This window comes from Myiozetetes cayanensis, unplaced genomic scaffold (genome assembly GCF_022539395.1).
Source record: "Myiozetetes cayanensis isolate MyiCay16 unplaced genomic scaffold, myiCay2020 scf28, whole genome shotgun sequence".
NCBI lineage: Eukaryota > Metazoa > Chordata > Aves > Passeriformes > Tyrannidae > Myiozetetes > Myiozetetes cayanensis.
In genome coordinates this window covers 3,409,535-3,433,502 of record NW_026087499.1, presented here as the reverse complement: position 1 = coordinate 3,433,502, position 23,968 = coordinate 3,409,535, and the positions used below count along the sequence as shown (strand labels likewise).

General features: G+C 49.0%; 1 protein-coding gene across 2 annotated transcripts in view; it reads right to left on the bottom strand.

The window, feature by feature from the left end:
• Window positions 1–23,968, bottom strand: part of TMEM201 (transmembrane protein 201) — a 31,571-nt gene that overhangs the window by 4,494 nt on the left and 3,109 nt on the right. Inside the window, exons 1-10 of one of the 2 annotated variants that reach the window (XM_050322514.1) lie at window positions 23,479–23,578; window positions 17,505–17,625; window positions 17,031–17,225; window positions 15,110–15,286; window positions 14,155–14,546; window positions 13,523–13,726; window positions 3,506–3,723; window positions 2,039–2,110; window positions 790–1,080; window positions 152–283 (exon numbers count right to left, since the gene is read on the bottom strand). In XM_050322514.1, the coding sequence (XP_050178471.1) occupies window positions 152–283; window positions 790–1,080; window positions 2,039–2,110; window positions 3,506–3,723; window positions 13,523–13,726; window positions 14,155–14,546; window positions 15,110–15,286; window positions 17,031–17,225; window positions 17,505–17,625; window positions 23,479–23,552 (1,876 nt within the window). In that variant the 5' untranslated portion in view covers window positions 23,553–23,578. Of the gene's footprint in view, window positions 1–151; window positions 284–789; window positions 1,081–2,038; window positions 2,111–3,505; window positions 3,724–13,522; window positions 13,727–14,154; window positions 14,547–15,109; window positions 15,287–17,030; window positions 17,226–17,504; window positions 17,629–23,478; window positions 23,579–23,968 lie in introns of those variants that run through there. The other variant, XM_050322515.1, reaches the window with a different exon arrangement.

The following is a 23,968-nucleotide window of genomic DNA, read 5'->3' as shown; positions in this document are numbered from 1 at the left end:
AGGTCTTAGAATAGCAGGCACAAGTTCCATTTTGCTACTGCTTATTTATTTGATCTCAAGATCAGGTCACTGCAGCACAGGGAAGATCTCAGTTACCCTCACAGAAATGCTCACACGTGCATGAAACACTCACATGGTAACTTGCACTTACCTCTCCAGCCTGGCAAATCCTCCCCTTTGGTAGTTGTGTCTACCACACAGGTAGATGAGTGTGATGAGTGATCCTCCTTTTTGATGGAATTATCACTGCAAATACTCCCTCCTTCCATAGCAGATCTCATATCTGCAAGGAGAAAGGACAGGAAAATTTAAAAAGGCACCAGTGGAAGCCAAAAGTAGCAAAAGCTACCAGACTACAGCTAGACTTGATTAATGGATGGTTGCTTGCTACAATTATGAAAGGATTGAGGAGAGGAACTGGAAGCAAAAGGCAAATTTCACTGCTGTGCAGCAGAACTGCCTGCACGTGCCTCATACACTGCCCAGAGCAGCACCACCTCACCTGGGGCTAAAGGAGCTCTCCAAGCCAGGGAAAAGGCGGTGGCAGCAGCATTCCTGGGACACCACCAGGGAGAAAAGGACATCTGTTTGGGCAGCCAAGAGGCTCCTCAGCCCAGCAGATTCTTAAGGGAGCTTTGGTAGCCTACCACCACCACCACCACCACCACCACGTGGGTTTCCCTTGAAGCTTTCCCATCTAACTGTGGCCTAGATGTTGCAGGGCTGTGCTTGCAAGCCAGCTCCTTCCTCCCAGAGCCCTCCCAGGAGTGCAGCAGGCTGCCAGCGTACCGGGCATTCCGCGCTCGCTGAGGCTCTTCCTCGGGAAGCTCGACAGCTCAGGGGTAAAGATGTTGCTGTCTGAGTGGGTGTGCTCCTCTGAGCTGGTTGGGGTGAGCAGGGTCTCATTCTGGGATGGGAACAGCAGCAGCTTCTGTCCTTTGAGGTTCAGGCGGGCAGGGCTGATGAGGGGCCGGCGGAACCGCAGGGATCCCGAGCTGGAAGTCACGGATCCGGCCACGGACGGTGCTGGGGAGGGGATGCGGGAGGGAGCACAGCTGCCAGACAGCAGGGAGAAGTGCTCTGAAATGAGACATCCCCAGAGAGGAAACCGTGAGATTATCACCCCAATACAACAGGCACAGTTTGGTTTAACAGTTCTACAAGAGAAAGGAACGGGAGTTGCAAATGCCCAACGTATCTTGTACTGAAATCCTTTATCTGAGTTGCCACACTGAAAAATGTGGAGAAACCTGAGATGAGCTCAGAGCATGGTGCTAATGACACCAAGGTTGTGGGTTTGATCCTTGTGTGGGCCATTCACTTAAAAGCTGGAGCTGGACTTTCTGATCCTTGTGGGTTCCTTCCAACTCAGAGCATCCTGTGAAATTCCACATGCACTCCAGTACACTCAGGAATGACTCAGGAATCGGGTTATCAGGAGCCTGGTGAGCTTTCTCTTTGCTCCCTTGTGTCCATCCAGGAGAGCCTGCATTACACATTATTGCAGGTAAATGGATTGTCTGGCATGTCCTTCAGAGGCTGGGGGGAAGGTGCATGGGGATGTGAGGAGGTTTGGCACATCTGGCCTGGGCTGTGACCGCATTTCCAGTGGCACAAACAGCCAAGGGATCCATCTGGGTCAGAAGGGCATCAGAGAGGTCGTGGGGATATGGGAGCAAAAGGGCAGAGCAGCCAGGGCAGCCAAATTAGCAGTTCCTGGGGCTGGGAAAGTGCAGCAAAAGAGCTGCCCTAGGAACAATTAAAGTCTCCAATCAAAGCAGGCTCAACTCAGCTCCAAGCAGGGAAGGGCTCTTTGTTTTGTCTCACTGTGAGCTCTCTGGGAAGAAGGACATCCAGCACATCCAGCACCTGACTTTAAAGCAATCCCACTCTCAGCTGGGGCTCTCCCTGCAGCATTTCTAACAGCAAAGCTGACATTTTCACTGGGATGTGAGCAGGGAGCAAAGAATTCAACCACGTTTCAACCCACTCCCTGCAAATCCTGCAGACGGCTGCTCTGGCAGGCCCAGTGCAGTACCTGATGTGGGAGATTCCTTGGAGTGGGAGGACTGGGAGGCTGGTCGACTTCCACTGAACAGGTAGCCAGAATCTAAAAGCAAAAATGAAACAATCTGAACCCAGCTGGCTCAGCTGCTGGAAGTCTGTCCTTCAGAAATGCAACTGCATCATCTCACGAGGGGACAGGTGGGGAAATGCAGGCAGGAAAAATGTCCCTGTTTTCCTGGGTTGGCTCTATGCCAGTAACAGAATAATCCACTTTTCCCAGCTGCAGCAGAACAGATCTGTCCAGGCTCTAAATTAGACATCCCTTCCCAAAATATCTGAAGCAGTGCATTTGCCAGTGGACTCTGGCACTGCAGAACTGGCTTATAATGATTTATCTAATGTTGCACAGGAGTAGATGACAAACATGAACACAGTTTGGTTGTGAAGGTTATAACAGAAGGATGGAGCAGCTTCCAAAGGGGTGACTTCTTCACCTGCTCCCAGCAAAGCTGTTAGATGACTTCTAAATACAGCATCAAATTCAGATTATCTGCCCTGTGACAGCCTGGTTTGCCTCTACTTAAAAAGGAAGAAGGTGAAGATATGGTTATATCCTTTCCTTATGGAAAGATGAATGGTGAGATTAATTCCCATCTAACTGGCATGGCAGCCATAATAAATGCAAATAAAAATAAATAAAGCAAAGACAGGAAAAAAATCCCAAACCATGAAAAGTACTCATGTCAGGCAGAAGTGCCACAAACGAAGCACCAGAGCTTAAATAAACTGTTTTTCTCAGACACTTGATTTACACAATTGTAGGCAAACGGCTTTGGAAGTTGAAAACCTTGATGTTTGCAGAAACTCTTCTGCCCCAACAGCCTGCTTTCTCCAGACTGTCTGGCTTTGCACCTCAGTAAATAAAACCCAGACACCCATCCCAGCCGTCTGGAGCACTTGCACCTGCCCTTCCATGGCACTGGGGGAGCTGGGAGGGTGCAGGCTGGGCCAAAAGCTGCCACACTGCTGGAAGGTTTGAGTGGCTGGTCCTTGTCTTGCTCTTACTGGATCTGGCAAAGCTGCTGGCAGTGTGAGTTAGAGAAATGTGGAATGAACTACAAACCCCCTGCAGGACTGCAATGCTGTCCCAGAAAACTGCCACATGTCTAACTGCCCCTTCTGCCTCTCTCCCACACATAACCTTGTGGATTGGGTCATCCTGGCACAAATGGCTGGAGAGGCCTCTGCATTTCAGTTAACCCACAGCAGGCAAGCTCTCAGGGAGGCTTTTTGCTTCCCCAGGATGGCAATGGCACACTGTGCCACTTCTTCATGCCAAAACCCAAATTCCTAATGCTGGAGGCTCCTCTGTGCCCCAGGAGCAGCCATCCCTAAACAGGACAACAGGACTGTCAGGTGTGGATGCCTCACAGCCCATTTCCTTCTGACTGCACCGCTCCACTGCCTTTCCCACTGGGACAGTTTCCTGCCCACTCACCTGCCCTGGCCAAGGAGGGGATGGTCCCCAGTGACAGGGCCCTGTTGAGACGTCCAGGGAGGGAGGATGAAGAAGTTCTGCGTGGGGACCTGAAGAGCTGCTGGTTTGTCAGGTGGAGGAGGCTGGGTGGTGTTGGGACAAAGAGAGACGTGGCAGGTGAAGGGAAGGCTGTTCCAGTGCCGTTGGGAAAGAGAGCCATGGAATCCCCAGAGAGGTACCTGCAAAGGACACACATGACACACATTTAGCGAGGACAAGTTCCAGTCACTGCCTCCCTCAGTTGTTCTTGCACGAACAGTTGTTTTGTTACCAACTTTGGACTGACTTTGCAGTGCAGGAGTGCAAGATGTAGAACGCTGAAGAGTTCACAGGAATGTTCCCCCACTTTGGAACTGGGAAAGGAAGAACTGCTCAGCCTGACTTCAACTATTGTGCACCGACCTGTCCCACAGCACAGGGTGGAAGAGATGGTGGAACAGTTTAGGGACTCAGGTGCAAATAGGCACAGTAATTTGGATCTCTCCTTGGATGAGAATATTACCTAGAGACCAGCAAAATGCTTTACAAAGTCCAGGTAAGCACGAGATCAAACACAGAGCACATCTTATGTCTGCTGTGTGCACATGCCAACTGCATGCTTAGACATGTCATGGCTGTGGGAAGCAAGTAGTTATGTATTACTTTTTTGTCCTTAGAAAGCAGAATCAACATCTTACCTCTGATGTCAGTACAGAGAAAAGGATTTTTAGTGGCTACCTGGACAAAAATTTCAGCACGAGAGCTCTGTTTTAAAACCAACATTCAAACCTCCTTAATACATTTGCCTTTATTTATACTTCTGTGACGTACTGAAGGCTCACCACCCTCATTTTACAGATGGGAAAATCCTACACTGAGGCCTAAACCACTACATTGAGTTTCTCTGCATGTCATAATTAGCCCCAAGTACGTCCTAGCACGGCCACTCCAGGGAGCTGTGCCCCTGCAGCACACGCTCCAGGAAGTGTCTGGCTTCCAGTGCTTAAAATCCAATCTCTATTACAGTGCCTGGAAAGAATTTAAATTGGAAATAATAATGGCAATTGTATTTTGAGGTCTGTGAGTTGTTTTCAATGGGTTCTTTCCAAGTGAAAGAGTGGAGCTGCAGAACAGAGAGCGAGCAGCCTGAGAACACAAGAGGAGAGAGAACAGACAAAACATACCTGGACCAGTTATTGATTTTTGAGTGCTAGAGACATAAACTGACTTCTGTTCTCTGGTAAAATAACTGCATGAGAGGACTTTGTATTTTAATTGTTTTCACTGATAGCACTACTACAGTATCTCACACTCCATTGCTACATGCAAATAAACCACGCAATTAATTTCTGACCCTGATTTCATCCCAACTTTGCAGTGGTTTAAAATTTAAAAATCAACCTGAGCTGAACAATCTGTTAAAAGCTTACTCCTATTTTTACCTGCTTTCTATTCCTCCTTGCAATCATGTACTGATCACAGTCTATGTGTACACTTTAGTTGACCATATCAGGAGGAGTCAGCTTTGGAGCCTCACTTGTGTCCTCAAACCATCCAAACGAGCATCCCACAAAGGTTGCAGTGTTGAAAGTATGGCAATTTTGTACTACTTTTTACAGTGGAATGAAAATACATGAAAGAAAGTCTAGCACAGGAACCAGATGTCTGAATGACCTCCTGCAAGATTTTTGGTTTGACAGAAACAGGTAATAAAATTGTCAGAGAAATCATGATGAAGAACTAACAGAGTACGAAGTGCATATATTTTTAAATGGAGATACAATTAATCTGAAATATTTGGAGGCTTCATCTCACTTCTGATGGAAACAGATGAGAGTAGCAACGTGGTTTTGATTCTGTCAGAGGAAAGCCAGGAGTAAATCAGAGCATGAAGGAATATACATATCTCAGCCTTGTGCTGTGAGGTGATTTATGCACCTTCCATTCTGTCTCAGAGATTAAAGAGCTGGTGCAGCAATATCATGCTGTGCTAACACGGCCAGAAGAAGAGGTCTAGAGCTAAGATTACAATTTAAAATATTTTATAAAACCACTTATCTGCTCCTACGAGGCAGACATAACAATCCCGACCGGCTCAATCAGGCTGAACAACATCTCGTGAGCAGGACTTGCCTCTAACAGCAGCAAGGCACTCCTCAGTCCTGCAGCAGAAACTGCCCAACCTCTTCAGCTTCCAGGACCTGGGAAGGGTGTTGTGCACTTTAGTGCACTCACACACCCACATGTGCCCACCACACACACACACACACACACAGATGTACGTGCCCACCTCAGCTTTGTAAGGGAAGATGAGTGGGAAAGGGAGTTAGAAGTGCAGCTCAGGACTATGACATGAATCATAGGAGAAGGAGTGATACCTACCACTCACTGTGCCATGGCTGGGAAGGGCCAAAGCAGAGCATCCCCTTGAACAATGCAGCTCTTTTGTCCTAACTGTGCACCTTCTGTATCTCTGGGCTCAAGGACCCAGCGTTACACAGCTCCTTGCCACAGCAGTTTTTCATTCAGTGGGCTGGAAGATATTGCAGTCATTTATCACCCATAACCACAATCTCTCTCTCTTACAATCCTGGGATTGTAACAGTTTTGGATCAGTCTTCCAAGGGCTCTGCTGCTCAACAGCCCCACTTCTCACCTCACCAAGTTAGTGCAGTCAGATCCTCAGGGCAGCTGAGGAGTCATTTGCCTTGCACCATCCAGAAAAGGAGTTTTTCTGGTTAGCAAAGAGGAGCTGAAGAATTTTAAGCATAGCATATCAATGCCTTAGGATTGAATGGTGATCAAAGACTGGCTTAAATATTGATCTGTTCTGAACAAATTCCTGCAAAGTGTGCAAAATCCTGTTCCCTTTCCCTGCACTCTCCTCCTTAAGTGTTTGCCACTGCCATGTCAAGAGGGCAGGATGCTGCTAAAAGCTGCCATGGGAATGTGCTTCATGCCTGAGAAGGGGTAGCTGAACTACAACTTCCTTCAGCAGCAGATGAAAAAAGGTGAGGAGATCAAGAGGATCATAAGGCACGAAGCAACCACATCACAGCCTTAGAATGGAGCACTCTACAGCTGTGTCTTTGCTCCAAGCCATTTGTGAATGTGATAATAATGGATCTGGTAACAGTGAAAAAAAGTAACAAAAAGGCTCTGGAGTCAGACAGTTTGTGGAAATAGTCCGGGCCCGGAAGCCGTTTATTTCAGAACTTGATATTGTGAACATCAAAAATTGGGCATCTTAATTAGTGTTTACAATGATCACAGCGTTACTAGACAGTTGGGCACAACTCTGCTACACAGATACTTTAAAAATAAATAAATAGAAGGTTAAATAAGAGTATTACACGGTCTGGGACTGTACACGGTCCTGAAGAGACACCTCCTGCCAGCAGAGCCTCCCCTCCTCTGTCCCAACACCTCCCTCTTATCCAAAGACACCACCTGTGTGTGTGCCTATTTAATTCACATTTTAACCAGAGATGCTGCACCCTGGGACAGAGAGAGACATGGCAGGGCATGGGGCAGGTCAGACTGCAGGGCTGGACGGACCCACTCCTGTGTCAGGGATTTCAGTCCATGAAGGAGGAAGGGAAGATGCAGTCACAGGCAGGCAAGCTCGTGGTGCATGCCTGGGTTCACCTGCCTGGGGCAATCAGGGGATAAAACGTTACCTCTGGACTTAATGTCCCATCCCAACTGAGCTGGGAGTTCTCCAGGTACAACTGCACCCTTTTCCCAGGCACTGTGGGTGCAGAACAGCTCCCTGTTACCCCACACTGCTGTGCCCTGACCAGGCACTGCTTTGCTCCATCTCATCAGTCAGGGCCACAGCCTGTGCCTACAGTCAAGAATCAGGAGTAAAGAGCAATCTATGAATAAAAAACAGGCACAGGGAGAAGGGGGAATGATGATTAAAAAGGGCACAGGTCTCAGACACATTATTATTTTGATATGTGACTTAGAGAGCTAGTAATTTTAGCTGTCAAGAATAAGAGTTCTCTCCTATATGTTGTCCTGCTTTGGATGAAAAAGGAGGGTTGAACTGGAGCTGAAAACACTCCAGCTGCCAGGTCCTGCACTAACACCTTCCAGAGCTCAGATGTTTGGCATCAATTTTGCCCTCCCTCCTACGGGTGGCACAAAGGTCCTGTGTCTACACAAATCCAGACTCGCTGGCACGACAAAAACCAGGGAACCTGTTCCTGTCTGTGCACTCAGCAGCTTTGGTCCCAGGTGAGGCTTTACAGGGCATGACTTCAGGACTGAGTACTGTCCCTCTCACAGGAGAGCATCTGCCACGGCTCAGAGCAGCCCCAAGGGGACCCACAGGTGACAGCCTGGCAGGTTATATGTGACAGCACACATTTTCAAAAGCATCTCTTTGAAAACCAGAGCAAAGCCACACACCACAGCTCCCTGCTTTCAGGAGTGGAGTCAGTCTGGAGCAACCATCTGGCTATTAATTATGTTAATTTTTATAAGAGCATAAATACTTTGTCCACATTACATCAATACATAGTTCCTATAGTATCTAAGCATGATTATTAGCTTCACATAATTTCAGAGTACTTGAAGGATATTCGTCAAGCCAAAATAAAACGCCACCACACCGTTTTTATCCTCCCCTCACGTCCTCACCCTTTGCCACACCCCAGCTCAGCTCACTGGGGCATGCACAGCATGGGTGCAGGAAAGGAGGAGTTCATAGAACAGAAAAAATGAGATATAAATATAGTGTATTTCGAAGGGTAAAGGGCCACAAAGGCGTCAGTTTGCATGCACTGATGTCAGTGAGGGCTTCAGAAGCAGCAGCAGCAGCAGAGGTGCTGACTTGGCTGCTAGTTCTGGGTCCTCCCTCAACCCCCTTAGAGTCTGCAGAGCTGCTCAGAAATTTAAGAGTGCAGCCCAAGTGTCCTCTTATGCCCTGTCACCCTCACTGGGGGCAGATGAGGGACAGAAGCATGGCCTGGCAGACACACAGGCACTGCTGTCCCACGCTGCAGCCTCGCTGCTCCCACCGCAGCAAAGCAACACAGTGTTGTCACAGATCTTGTCCAGGGAAAGGCACTTAAAGAACCCACATCAGCCCCTTTATAAACCTGGCTCTGCTGGGCAGGGTACAAGATTTTGAGCTGGCAGATCAGCCACGACCACTGAGAGCCAGAGTCAGGCACTTGGGGATGGAGCAGATCTGATTTCAAGTGGCACACAGACCTCACCACCTCAGCTCCATTCTGCCAGTACCATCCTCTGCTCCAGGCACCAGCACGTGGGCACAGTGTGAAAAAGCAGCACCTTGAATTTAGGGGCTTTTGGGTTAAAACCCTCTAATACTGTTAAGATGTTTGCATGCTCTGGCCTGCTTGGCTGGGAGAACCCTCAGGCTCCAGAGCTGCATCTGACAACCACAGGTCACCACAGTGTTCCTCTCTGGCCTGAAAGAAAGAGTCCAGCTAAGGGAAAACAAGGAGCTCAAAGCACTGATCAAGTGGTCCTGGATACTTTTGTGCCAGCTGTGTTGGTTAGCTACCAGCCCTTTGTTAGCTCTTGCCCCACCCAGCAGAAGGAAATGTGTTCCCCTGTGTGTGTGTCACACAAAATAGCACCTCAGCTGCACGGGGAGGGAAGGGCTGTGCTCAGGGGATGGACCTGCACTGAAATACCTGAGCTGGGAGCATTTCCTTCTGCTGGATCCACTGGGGGGAAGCAATCATGCAGTCAGGTGATACATCCAACTGCTGAGCTGTGTCCTCATTGAACCTCAGGGGAAAAATGCAGAGCACCTTCCACACAGAACCCACAGCATGGCAGTGTCCAGAACAGTCTATCTGGCATTAAATCAGGGGTGGCAGGAACAGTCTCAGGAAAGGCAGTGGTGATTTACCTACTTTTTTTCCCCCTCAGGAACAGTCCACAGGAAAATACTGCAAACTCACAACTGATCTTCTACAGGCCTTGTTGTCTGACACACAGCTGGTACAGACTGAATGCTGCAGTTTATAAATCAGAACACCTCTGGAAAATCCCACCCTTCTCCTCCTTTCTTCCCTTTCCCCTAAAAGATCCATCTTCCTCTACCATCAGCAAAGAGTATGAGAGACCAAGCACGTGAGAGAAGCAGAAAGAGAGGAGACTGTCAGCATCAGAGTCTCTAAAAGACCAAAAATTCTACTGCTGCAAGTTTGGTTTTGAGGCTCTGAGGTTTTCTGTTGTTTTGAGAAGCAGCAGCACAGACATGCTGAGGCACAAAGAAGGGGGGAAAATAAGCTGACACCTGAGTACAGACAAAAGCTTCTTTGGCATTAAAATTGAACCCCACTTCAGTATGTGTTGATTTTGTTTCACCCATGAAATTTTTCCAATTACAAGTCCAGAAGTTCTTCAACAAATCATGAACGAAGCACCACAGAGATCAGTTGTACAGCTTGGCCACAAAACAAAGCAGCTTTCTGGTGTTCTGACATATAAATTAGTGCAACTTGTAAATATACTTCACTTGTATTAATCTGCATAAAGCAAAGACAAATGGATTTCTTGCTTGTGTTCAACTGCAGTTCACATAGCTCTCAGATTAAAAGATTCTAAACTCAGTGTAGGTCTGCATTTGCTGTGTAAACAGAGCTAAAATACTCCCTAACAGGGTTATTCAGGCTTCACAGTGTAAATCCCACTCCTTCCCACAGTTCTACCAACTGCCTGTTCCCAATATTTAGTTGCATCCTCCCCATCCCATCCCGGCACTGCACAGGGAAAAAGACAAGAGAATAAGAGAAAAGAACAGGAATAGTCAAACAACATAACAGAGATTGTTATATAACAGGGGTTCAAAGGTGGGGCAAGTTTAAATTGAAAGAAAAAAAAACCCCAAGTGCTCCTAAAGAGATGGGAGGAAAACAGGAGACAGAAGGGCATGTGAAACAGGACAAGAGAAGCTTAACACAGCCTTGACTTTCAGCTCCTGAAAGCAAAACACCCCAAGAGGCTGCCAAGCATCTTTAGAAGCTGCCACTGAGAGATTCCTTGCTAGTGGGCAAGAAAATTTGGACAGATTAATTTTGTTCTTATAAAAAAAGGGATAATTGCTGATAGAAATCAGGTATAACATTGCCCACAGTCTGTCAGCTGCTCACACCCCTCCTCCTGCCAGCAGTCTCAACACATCCTTCAAACATGAGAGTTCTCCCATCACTGGGACACACCTCACAGGGGAGCAGCAAGAGGAACTTCCAATCCAAACTGTGCAGTGAGGGCAGAAGACAATCACAGCTAAACAGAAACATCAGTCATTTCCTACATTTGACTTTAGGAGGAAAAATTTAAAGTCCTGAAGCGGAAAAAAATGGAGGAAGAATAAAAGAAGTCTGATTGTCTTATTTCACTTAATGGCCACGACAGCTCAGGGTTTCCTGGGTTTTCTGAGCAGCTTTTTCAGAGAGTGGCAGAGCTGGCACTGGATTTGGTGCCCCTGCCCATCTCATCAGGTGGCTTTGTCCATCACCTCTCTTTGAACAGCAGATGGGCTGCAGAACAGTCATGTTGGTTTTTTTAGGGCTTTTATCCTCTGCCACTTCCCATCCTTTCACAAGCTTATTACTTTCTGTCTTAACACTGCTCCCTGCTCCAACAGGCTGGCAGGTACAGAGAAAAAAGGACTGCATTTTTAAGGAATGTTTCCTATTAAATCTCCTAATGGAGGGCAGGAAAGAAGCACCAGAGGGATTGTGAAAGCCTGACCCAGCACACTTCTGCTGGCTTTTTACCCTGCTTTGTCACGTGGCTTCCTGCAGTATTTACTTTTGAAACAATTCTCTAAATTCAACCAAGTGCCCCTGCAGAAAACGGGACAAAATGGTTGTTATTATCATCATTTTGAAAGTCTGAGACTGGAATAAGAAGCAACCTGTGACTGTGAGCTGGAAGATGAGCATTTTGGGTCAGGATCGGTAAGTGATGGGAAAGTGGAAGGTGGAACCAGACTTTGCAGGTGCTGGGTTCCTTTTGTGGGTAAATAAGTAAACAACCCTAAGAGCAGGATCATTCACAAGCACCAGAATGGAGACAGGTGTTCTGTGAGCCTAGAGGTGGATATTTATCTGAAGGCACTGGAAAAACGTTCCAAAGGAGAGCCCAGAAGGGAAGCAGGTTTGTGTGGCCCCTTCCCTTGTTAAGTTACAGGCACACAGTCCTTTGGCCAGGAGCTGCATGGCACACTCAGCCTGGCTTATTGTTAAAGAACCTCACAGTGTCACCTTTGTGCTTTCACAAGGATCACAGGTTGGAAGAACAGTAACTAAGAAAAGCTATTTTGTTTCCTTTAAAAAAAGCCTCTCTGATTTCCCCAGCATCTGCAGCACCCAGTAGTGTCTGAACGTTCCAGCAGGAGCTGTAGATACTTCCCAGTGAGAGCTCCACTCTGATTATTTTAGAGTTTACACACGCTGGAAGATCACAACACCCAATTAATTTATACCAGACCATTAGTGTGGTAAGTTCCACTGCGCTGTTCGGAACAGAAGAAAACAGCAGATCTGTAGCAGTGCTATTCCCTCTTGGAAGACCCAAATCCATCAGAGAGACTCAGCGGAGTGCCTTGCAAACAACAGTGCAGGATATTCAGCCTGCTGATCCTAAGAGGTCCCAACAAGTCAATCCCATAAAAACCCAGGCAGCTGGAAGCTCCTTCCTCCCTCCCCACGCAGTAACACCCAGTCATCCCAGCTTTCAGCAGAGGACTGCCAGGCACTCAGCTCCAAATCACCATTTCCAGACCCCTTTTTTTCAGCAGCATTAGCACCAGTGCCAGACTTCAAAAGAGAACCCTTCCAAGTTAACCCCAAAAATCCATCTCTGTTGTCATGCAGTCCGACAGCAGAGCTCCCACCCCTTCCTATAGCACATCCTTCCTATCTGTGTTCTCAGCAATAAACATTGATGAACAATAAAAGCTGACCATGAGGTTGGTAGTCCCATATTTTTTCTAAGGCTACAGGAGTGAAGGAGTGAAGGAACACCTGCATTTTCATCCAATTGTGCTTGTACACAGATGTTCCTCAGGGGGTGGGGGTGGGTGGGTAACAAACCCAAAGAAAACTGGCACTGAAAGCAACAGCCACTGGTAGATCTGAAAATTTAGCCTCAGTCAGCTGAATACTTTCAGCTATTAAATCAAGACACCCTGAGCTACAGTGACCTTGTAAAGCACCCTTTCGAATGAATTATTGGAGTTCCAGTCAACAGCACTTAAGGACACTTCTCCATTTAAAACAGGAGCCAGGAGAAGGGCAGAGCTAGAGGACATGCAGGTAAGTGATGCTACACAGTGGAAGGCAAGAAGAACCAGGTGATGGGCTACGTGTGGTCCCCTCCTCGCATGCCTGGGCATGTCACCACACAGCACACGGTACGAGGACTCCAAATCCAGAGGCAAGTTCCCATCAGTTCCAAGTTAAAATGACCAGCACCATTAGAACAGTGAAGGTGGCCTGGGCCCCATGGTGGATCAAGGCAGAGGGTTCCTCTGTGAGTGGCTAAGGATGGAGAGGCAGTGAGAAGAACTGGGAGGACAGGAGGAGCCAGAATCTCTTTGGCTGGAGGAGCAGAATGGGGAGGAGGCTGCATTCACGGAGCAGTTTGTGAGGCAGCTGCTGGAAGAACTGGCTTTGGGGAAGCTGGATATTTGCACTGCTGACGTAGGATGCAGGAGGAAGGGAGAATGGAGGCAGCAGGAGTAGCTTCCATGGCTAGCAGTGGAAGTGCTCCAAGCAGCTAGCACAGTGGTAAGCAAGAATGGGAAAAAAAATAAAATATATATATATATATATATAAAAAGGAAGAAGAGATCTTCACTGCTTATCTAATTTAAAAAAAAAAAAAAGAAAAAAAGGAAACAGAGGAAGGGAAAATAAAAAGAGGAGAGAGAAGCACCAGTCGCAAAGAGTTCACAAGGCTTTTTTTTGCTCCTTCCCCCAGGGTCACTGCTCTGGCTCTGACCTTCGGGGCCGGTATCTCCGCTGGCCCGTCGACTTCCGCGTGGCCACGGCTGCGGTGAATCCCACCAGGCAGCACAGGGACGTGGTGCCAAACTTGGCCGTGTCCAGCCAGCTGGGGGTTTCCATCTTCAGGTACCTCTCAGCTACGTGCAGGCTCATCACCACGAACCACAGCACGGAGGCGAACGCGTCGATTCTCCGGAGTCTGCAACGTTAAAAAAAAACAAATGAGTTTGAACATCAGTGAACTCCCTCGGTGCTGAGGAAGCAGAGGGAAGGTGGGGAAAAGGAGGGCAGGGTACATGGACTGAGCAGGTTATGTACTGCCCCTGAGCAGGTGCAGCCCTGCCCACTGCTCTGTGTGAGCACCGGAGTAGATCAGCCCCATTTCCTCCCAGAGCTGCACGGGGAACTTTTCATTCACATTAATTCAAGCTTAAATTGAATGAACCAAGGCACAGATCCAAAGCAAGCTCTGCTGTCTCCACCCAGCCTGCTGGCAAGGAGCTGTGCCACCCAGTACCACCATTCTGGCAGATGTTTATCCCTGGATCACTGAGTCAACACAGGACCAAAGGCCTCCAATGCGATGTAGTTTTCCTTGAGTGAACCAGGAGCCAAGTGCACACCCACCTGATCCTCCCAGCCAGGAACATGGCCAGCAGGCAGGTGAACAGCCCCAGCACAGCCACGGCCATCTGGTGATTCTTCCCGTAAGCCCACACGGCGCTCAGGTTCTCCACCACGTGCTCCGGGAGCAGCTGGAGCAGCTCCCTCCATCCTGCCACCCTCACCGAGGTGTCATTGCCCACATCTGCACGGGAGCCTGAGCCAGTCCTGTTCCAGAGGGGCGCTGGGCCAGAGGGGACGGGAGCAGGGACTGCTGTGCTGAGGGAGAAGGGGTCGCCTGACCCGTACAAGGCCATCAGAACCAGGAACGCACAGCTGAGGAAGGCCAGGAACCGCAGGAGTATCACCTGAGCTGGTGTGGTTATGGAAGCAGAGGAGGAGGACGAACACAGATTCTGCAGAGGAAGGGAGAAACACCTTGTCAGAAGCTGAAGGAACTGCAGCAAGGTTTTGAAACGGTGCTTTATGAAACACTTCCAGACTGTATGGTTTACTGGACTGTTTTGCTCAGGTCCAAGTCTCTGTACTGGGCTGATACCACATGAGATGTTGTAGACCAGCAAGGGGCAACTGCAGAGCCACGAGCAGAAGCCAAGGCCGGGCAGGGAGAATGTCATAATTCACTTCCCATCGCTCTTTTTTGATTTTTTCCCCTTGTACTCCATAGTTTCCTGCACTGCACTCCTAAATTGCCTTTCCTACCTCCCCTTCTCTGCCTGTCCCATAATTTCCCTTCCACTCTGTTATTATTACATTAGACTTGCCTTCTGGCAACTGCCCTGAATGGCACCAGCAGGAGGAAAACCTCAAACCAACCTCAGGAGCATCTGTGGCAACTACCCTGTACTCTTCTAGACTGCTGGTTTAGAAGCAGCTCCCAGGTCTGGGGAGCCCCAAGGGCTGCTGCCTTCCTTTCCCAGCAGCAATGGCATCCAGTTCTCTGCACGTGTCCCCTCACCTGGGCGTAGGCCTTGTCCGTCTCGCGGCGCTTGAAGTGGTGGCTGAGCAGCAGCGCGCGGAGCTGCCGGTTCTGGTGTTTGATGTAATACTCCACAGCGGCCTGGCACGGGCGGCACAGCTTGTAGGTCTGCTCCAGGTGGTGCTTGTACACCTCAATCTCCTCATCATACTTGCCCTGGTGAGAGAGCAGGAGAGGAAACGTGGGTGAGAACTGCAGGGCCCTCAGCAGTTATCGTGTTTGCTCCTGACAGGCGGACAGAGCGTGACTCCGGTCTCCAGGGGAACAGGCCCCAGGAACCAAGCTGGAGGCCAGGCATACAACCAGCTTCACATACAGCTGACCCAGCCTCCATGTCTCAGAAGAGACAAAAAAAAAGCCCTGGAGAAGGCTGCTGTGGCCCAATTTCAGGATGTTGAATTTCTGTGGCCTTATTTTGCTGTCTTTGTTGAGACCTTATGAACTCAACACAGGAGGTGAGACAAGAAACTAAAATTGCTCTTCCCCTCCTCAAGTGAGGGGACACAAAATGCCTGTTGCTCTAATGTGCTGGAGAAAGAGACAAGCTCCTTTCAAAAATCAGCCCCAAACTTGAAGGCTGTCTCTGTTTGGAAGCCTTAGTGAGATGAGCTCCACAAATCATTAATAACACCAGTAAAAACCATCAGTAGGAACATTTTTCAGTGTCACCACTGAAAAATGTCATCAGTGTCATCACAGAAGCTTCTAAGGCTCTTCCAACTCCAAGACCCTCGTACCAAAAGTGTCAGCTGAAAGCATGCAGCTTCTCTGGAAGCAGGAAGGTGCATTGAGCTGCCCAAGGGTTTGCTCCAGCAGTTCCAGAGGCTCCATCTTTTGCAACCAAGAAGGAATCCCATGGCAGAGACCAGGAACAGCAGGCTCATCCCTCACTGGAACAGGCCAGCAATGCTGCAAGAGGCCACTGCTGCCACTGGCACACTTATCCAACCACGCTGGATAACACAGTCCCATGTTTCTCAGCTGGCACAGACACTGCAGGGCACTGAATGCCTAAAAAAGGGGCCAGAGGCTGGCAGTGCTTTGAGCAACTGGATAGGCCTGGCAAGAGGCCTAGAAATAAAGCTGAGAAAAGGGCACCAGCTGAAGATACTCTCATTAAGCATGATCAAATTTAATTCTCTGGGAGTCACCCTGATCAAACTCATTACAATTACACAAAGCAGACTGGATTAGGCAAAACCAGGGGATGAACAGGTCCCACTACAGCACAGTCTAACCCCAAGGCTTGACAATGGTTGAAAGCTAAGAAGTGCAGCACTAAATTCTCTGTGTGAAACACTGGGGAGGCATAAAACTGTGAAGCAGAAACTCCAATATCCCATCTCCCATGCATATTAAGTAATGGGAAAGCCAAGAAGTTGCTCAGCAGGAAATCCTGTTGCTGTAACTGTAAAATCCCTTTGCCCTCCTGGGCACAGATGCCTAACCAGGGAAATTATGTGGCTGCACAGGATTCCTCTCCCACTGCACTAGTAATGCAGAGCAGCACAGGCAGGGCCCCAGGAAAAACAAAATCTGCTAAGGCTTCAAGATATCCAGTGGGCAGCTGTGCCTGCCAAATCCTGCAAGCTCGGCCACGGGAAGCACTGGAGCTGTGAGCTGATCCCAGCAATGTTTTGGGCTCCAGCTTCAACTCTCGGCACTCATCTAGAACAGGGCATTACATTCTGGCTTTGGAGTAGAATTAGGTAAATTTGCAGCACTAATCAGTAGCCTTCTCTGCATGGAGTGCCACATGATGCTTCTGAAGTCTATTGGAGCATCATTCCACAGAACACTGAGAAATTGCTCTCTCTCCTGCTTTCAAAACTGCAGGATGGAATTAAATCAAGCAGGAACAGCAGAGCCATGCACGGGAATGCCTTGGTCAAACACTCACCTCCTCCCTCGGTGAGAATGAAGCCAGCTGTTTGATTTTCATGGTTTGATGGTTGTTGCACTTCTTGCAGAGCAGAATTTGGCTGCTCACCCACTGCTGTGGTTTGGTGGGATCACAGAAAGTGGTGCCGCCCGACACAACGTGGTTAAGGTGCTCCATGTACTGGGCAGGGATGGGCTTGTTGTAGTCTCCATTCTGACAAAAAAGCAGGAAGGGGAAGCAAACATTAGGTCATAAAATCAAAGCTGGGTTGGCAATTAAGATTCCCTAAGCTCTGCCAGGAGCTTTACGTTCCATGCATTCACTTAATGTAACAAAGCAGATCCACAAAAAAAGAGACAAAACCCTTCAAACCTTCTGCCCACCTCCACTGCTCCACACACCTACTGCACGCAGCTGGTGGTGCTGGATTCTGGCTTGAGACAGGTTTTGTTATTTAGCAGAATACAGAACCAGAGGATAATAATACTGCACCTCCTGGAAGCCGTTGTACTGCTCGCAGTTGGGGCAATCCCAGCAGTTGCGATTCCCGTAGGGCACCACCGTGTCCTGGTTGCAGAACCAGCAGTTCACCGTCACGTGCGTGGGCTTCTTCCTGCTGGGAGAGGAAACGTGTCAGGCACCAACACTGAGCTGGTGGGCAGGAAAGCAATGGCTTTCAAACAGGGAAATGCAAGTGGGGCTGGAAAATCCATCAGTCTTCCCATCCTGTGTGCTTAATGATACGATGCGGAGTATCATTCACTTTGGCAATGAAAAGGTGGGTTGTTAAAGTAGAGATAAATTCTATACTACTACCATGAACATGCTGAATTAACATTTTTCAGGGACACATTTGGGGATGCAAATCCTCTCCATAACCAGCAGTGTTATTTATATGAGAAGGGTGCTGTAGAGTTGATGCTTAATACACAGAATTCCAGGAAAAGGAAGTCACGATCCACAAGGGCTTCCTATGGTGGTGCTCAGAAACCCAGGAAATGGGCTCATGGTTACATGGTTATGTATTTTGATAGAAAACTTTTCAAGGGCAAGGGTTATCACATTATCCCAAGGCTCAGGCACTGTAAACAGCTGTTTCTTCACAGCTTTAGATACATAAAGAACTGAGGAAACAACTCGTCTTCCCCGAGAACGGAAGGGATAAAGACTAATGACCTTGATCCATGAGCACCTTGTTTTCCAAAGCAATCCTGTTAAAACAACAACCAATACAGACAAACAGCTGTGACATGACCCCCAACACCACAGGTTGTGACAGATGTTTGAGCAAAGAACTGTAGTGGCCCGAGCCCTGGGCCTGCCTGCAAAAGAAGGTCTGCGTTTGTCCCGGAACTTGGGGCAGTCCCCACGAGGAGCTCCCTGGCAGGTCAAGGCAGCACAGCCCAGCTGTCTGGGCTTATCAGAACCAGCTCCAGTCCCACTTCCAAGGGAGGGCAGCTGCTCAGGGCCTGGCTATGGCAGCTATGCAGACAGATGGACCCAGCTGCCACCAGCCCAGCTCCACCAAGTCATTGATCTGTGTGGCTCCACTGCAGCAGCAGAGAAAGCAACAGAGCAGGGGGGCTCATGGAAGGCCTGGGAAGCAACTAACAGGAGTCCAAATGTTCCCAAATTGAGAGCAACTTCTCTTCTTCCTGCTCTAGGAAATGGTCTCTGCTGCTGCAAAATTCCACAGCAAAACAGCTTCTGAAAACTGCAGAAGTGTTGTCTGGCACCCTGCAACCAAACAGCCAGCTGGGTCTTCCCCTCTCTCTCAGCCATCACCTCTGCAGCTGGATGCCCACAATTAACATTCTTCCTCCCTCCCATTTCCACAGAGCCTGCCTTGAAACTTGGTTCATAGAATATCCAACTCTCAGGCAATGCCTGCCCTTCCTTGTTTAGGTGCTAACAGTGAGATGAAGCTCGCAATGAAGCACTGAAACTCCAGAGTGCATTGAGGATTCCCTGCCAGATGCTGAAAGAAAATGGTTGGAGCTACTTGGGTGACAGATTCTCATCCCAAAAATAGATGCAAACACCCACACCCCTCCTAAAATGAATATTCCCTGCTCAACTTTCTTCATTGCCAAGGGGGCTCAAAACAGTAACCGATGCAAGTTAAAAATACCACTGCTGAAACTAACAGGCAAAAAAAAAAGAAAAAGAGTTTAAAGCAGACAAATCTAGGTCGTTAGTCTGAGTTATCCATGAGCTCCCACTGCCCAAATGCCAGGGAAACCACTTGTCAAAACAGCCACGAGAAGGATGGACAGCAACACCTGCTGGCACTGGTTTCATCTCACTATCACAGGGGGGTAAAAGCTGTGCAAGTATAACATGCAGGGTTCCTTAACCACCAAAATACAAACCCTAGTGCTCTTTGAGCACAGAATTCACAGCAAGCACGGCGTGAGTTCCACCCACTGAGGGAGATTATTGCACAGGTCCAGGTACTGTGGAACATGCCACAATCCCATACCCATGATCACTGCTTCACAGTCCTCTGGCACCCACAGAAATAAGACAAACCACGATTCAGCCCCTCCCCACCCCCAGTGTCTTCCATGGCAGCACAGAGGAGGTGGGAGCACTCAATTCCAGCAAAAAAAAAAAAATCAATGCCAAACCCTATCCAAGAACCAAATCCTCAGCAGACTCCAGACCTTCCCACCTTTTTCCAAACAGGATTCCCCTTCTCCTCTTGAGGCTGAGGAAGTGCTGCCAAGGATTAAACAGCAGCACTTCATTCTCACAATGTATGCAAAAGAAATGGCTAAGTCCTGGATTATTTAGGATAAGAGGCAATAATCCTTCCTTTTGTGAACCTATGATCTGTTGCCATAGAAATAGGTGCAAAAAATCCCAGGTTCCCACTCTGTTGGATGCAGAAAGAACAAGGGGGGAAAAAAGTCATTTTAAGCAAGAACATGTAGGTGGGGTACAAGTTTTCTAGTAATTGGGTAGGACTTTAAAAGCAAAAAACAAGTACTGCATTTGGAAAGGCTCTCAAATACAGATTTAATGCGTTTGGAGCTATATTTACCTTGACTGAATTCAGGCAGCAGCTGAAGGCAATAAGCTACAGCACACACTGCTTCTGGAGTCAGACCCCTGGCCGAGACAGACAATGCAAAACTGAGCACTTACAATGTGCTCAGTGCCTTGCAAAATACCAGGCAAACCATCCCCGAGGAGTTTACAATGTACCACTGGACTAACTCGAACCAGCTTCACTGGGACAGAGAAGCTCAGAAACAAGAGGTGACTGAATTACTGACAGCACAGGGAGATTCCACTCCCAGCTCACCTCCTGTGCCAACTCCGTGTGGAACCCGCACACACAAACAAGCTCGACAAAATTCCCAGGATAAGTTATTCTGCAGGTAAGAAGATATTTGCTTAAGACAACAGTGAGGGGAAAATACCTGCAGTAAACTCACTTAGGGGATCAACCCCTAAATGTCTGACAGTGCTCAGATAACACAGAATGTTCCTTTGTGAGAGGCATTCGTTTGCTCACAAAAATCAGGTTGCAGCTCTGCAGGTCCCGTTGACAGACACTGTTTAGCAACTACTTTGTGTCTGTCATGTAACATAAGAGGACTTCAGGTTCCATCCAACTCCCAGCACTCTTCACTATTCCTCATTTATACACACATTCAAGGCCACGCTTTTAATGGATTGCCAGAAGAACAGTCTGATAACTGATAAGTGCTGATAATAATAAACTGGATGTATAAATATTAATATATTTAGCATATAAATATTTATAAATATTTACATCTATTGTCCCCTCCCTACCCCCCTTTACTACTAAGTCAGAAGACGACAATGTTTGGTTTTCCATATTTAAAAGAAACCACCGGTGGATGTGCAGTTCTTTGGGGGGTTATCCTCATCCTCTCCCAAGGATTAGAATTAAAACCCGATTCTCCATAAAAAGTACTTAAAGCAGCACTCTTCGTTCTGGCACAACTGGATTACAAAGCAATTATACAAATGGCTATGCCAGCAAATCTGAAGGGAAGACACGCTGGGAAGAGGAGCTGATTTGCACAGATCAGCCCCAGGCACAGCCCAAGCCATGGCACAGCCCAGCTCACCATCAGGGAAGCTCCTGGGTATTTCCAGGTTGTGCCCATGTCCATCACCTGCCAGCAAAGGGGTCTGTCAGTGCAGACCCAGTGCTAAACCCCATTTTCCAATACAAGAAAAACACATCTATCTAAATTCCAGCAGGCAAATGCTGTCACACATTTGCTCACAAGCGGCAGTTGTGGACAGGGTTGAAGATTTAGCCAGAAGATCAGATTTCTAGTACAGTGTCATAGGTTACAATGCACTCTCTCCTCTCATAAAAGCCAGACTTACTGTCCTCTTAAGAGGGAATAAGGTTCCCAGTGGACCTAGGCAGGGACACAGACCCACAGTCTAACCAGTCTCTGGGCTTGTCCCCCTCAAGGGCTGTCAGAAACTGTGAAACTGCAGCTTTAGCAACTTTGAACACTCTGGAGAACACTGGCCACAGCACAGGATGCTCCAGGAAAGGTGCCTCTTTTTGCCACTGCAGTACCCGGGACAAGCTTCCCAAGGAAATGCTGCTACAGCTGCTGGTCTGAACTCAGCACCCCAACTGACAAACACCCAGCCAGGCTGTGATCTCAAAGAAAGACCACCAAACATCCCAGAGTTTTTCTATCTGGCCCAAACTCACACGGATTAAGGAGTTCCTGTACATACGGGGACATCAAATCTTTTATTTCCTTGATTCAAAAAGCAAAGGTAGCACCATATCTGTGTTTGACATCATGTCTGTGTCCCTGATAAAGCTCTCCTCGATGACTATGGAAGATTAATTTCTGAGGCAGAGTAAGAAATCAGGTAATATCAGAACATTACCAAGAAATACAAACACGTACCCCCAAAGAATTATCAAGGTCACCTCCTGAAAGAATTTACCAGCAGCCTTCAAGGAAGAAATGCTTTCCATTCCAGAGACCTTTTGATGAACTTGAGCAAAACAAATCCAATCTCCTCCCTCAAAAGGCATGTTAGCCTCAACTGGGTCAAAGAAATGCTGCCTGCTTCACTGGGATTGCTTCAGGCCACCAGGATTTCTTGGCTACCCTAAATATGTCATAGAAATGCCAAGCCTTGTATATGGGTTAATGTACCACTGATCATTTATATGGTTACACAAACAGCAAAGGCTTTAGAGCAAACCTTAAGCATCATATTGTTGATGTAGAAATATGCTTCTCCTGCTAAGTGTAAACTTGAAGTGAAGCTTAACACAGGGAGCCCTTGGGGCTGCCTTTTCTCCGAGAGAAGCACTCAGCAGATGAGCAGACTGCTGTCTGTAGCTATAAAGACTAAAGTGCCTCGTATTCCATACATCCCTGCACTCCTGTCACGCTAGGCTAGATTAGAATCTGTCAAATTAAAGCTTTGCTCCTTTTATGAGATCTGTATCCTGACGTGCCTCCTGATGCTTTTCAAGCCTGCTTTCCAACTGGTCTGAATTTGTCCTGAAGTCAGGAGCGTCCTGTGCAATCAAGAAAACAAGGAACCAAAGAATTTTGCTCCATAATCAAGAATTTTGACTTCTACAGAATCCCCCTGAGTTCTAGCATCGTGCTAAGAGCAGTGTGATTTTGCAGCCTCGTTCCCCATGAAATCCTGCCTTCAGCCTTCATCAACCAGCACGGGAAGCAGGATTTTATCTTTCCCTGCCTCAAACACGTCAGAAAAAAAGGGGAGACCCCCGACCCCTGAGAGCCTCTGTCCCTGCATCCTCACATCTCTCCTGATGCTTGTCAAGCCTGCTTTCCCACTAATCTGAATGCATTCTAAAGTCAGGAACAAGAAAACAAGGAACCAAAGAATTCTGCTCCCTAATCAATCATTTTGACTTCTATGGAATCCTCCCCCGCGTTCTAGCACCGTGCTAAGAGCGCTGTTATTTTACAGTCCTGCCATCCCGCCTTCAGCCCTCATCAACCACCACGGCAAGCAGGATCTGCTCTTTCCCTGCCTCAAACACATCAGAAAAAAAAAAAAAGGGGAGACCCTTACCCCTGGGAGCCCGTGTGAGGGCATCCACCCGCGTACTCACCGCTCCCACCGCGGCGCCTGCGGGATGCTCAGCCCCGCACACACAAAAGCCATTCCGGGGGACACGGCAAGAACAGATCCAGCCATTCACCCACACCCTGACAACGCCGGGGGGCCTCTCCCCGAGCGTTCTCCTCGGGGACGGACCCAGACCCTGGCCGGGCGCACCCGCGGTGTCCCCACACACACCCGCGGTGTCCCCACACCCGCCGGGCGGGCACCGGGCCCCGCGTGGCGCCTTCCCGCCGCCGCGGGCCGCACATCCCGCCATGTCCCTCCCTCCCTTCATTCCCTCCTTCCCTTCCCGTACCCTCCCTCCTTCCTCCTCGTCCCTCCCTGCCGGCCGTACCTCCGCGCGAAGCGGTAGAGCAGCAGCCCCGCGGCCGCGGCGCACACGGTGGCGCCCAGCCCGGCTCCCTCCATGCCGGCCCCGGCCCCGACCCGGCGGCGGCGGCGCTGCTTTGTACGCGGCGCGGCCGCCCCCCCGTCCCGCCCCTCGCTCGGCGGCGGGGGCGGCGCGTGACTCACGGAAAGGCCGGAGTCGTGCGGCGGGGCCGCCGTGAGTCAGCGCCGCCGAAAAAAGGCCGAGATCGTGGCGGCGGGGGCGGCCCCGCGGGCCCCCCGGCGCTGCCCCGGCCCCGTGCGGGGGCTGGCGGCGAGGGGAGGTCGTGCCTGGCCCCCGCCGTGCCTGGCCCTGCGCCCGCCGCGCTCGGGAGGCGCGGGGGGTTCGGGGTGGGGAGGAGTTGTTGGCTTGAACTAAATTTAGACGCGGCGCTTTCTCTGTGCTAGAGAGGGACAGGCCGGGCGTCCCCGGGAAGGGCGGCCGCGCTGCCCGCAGT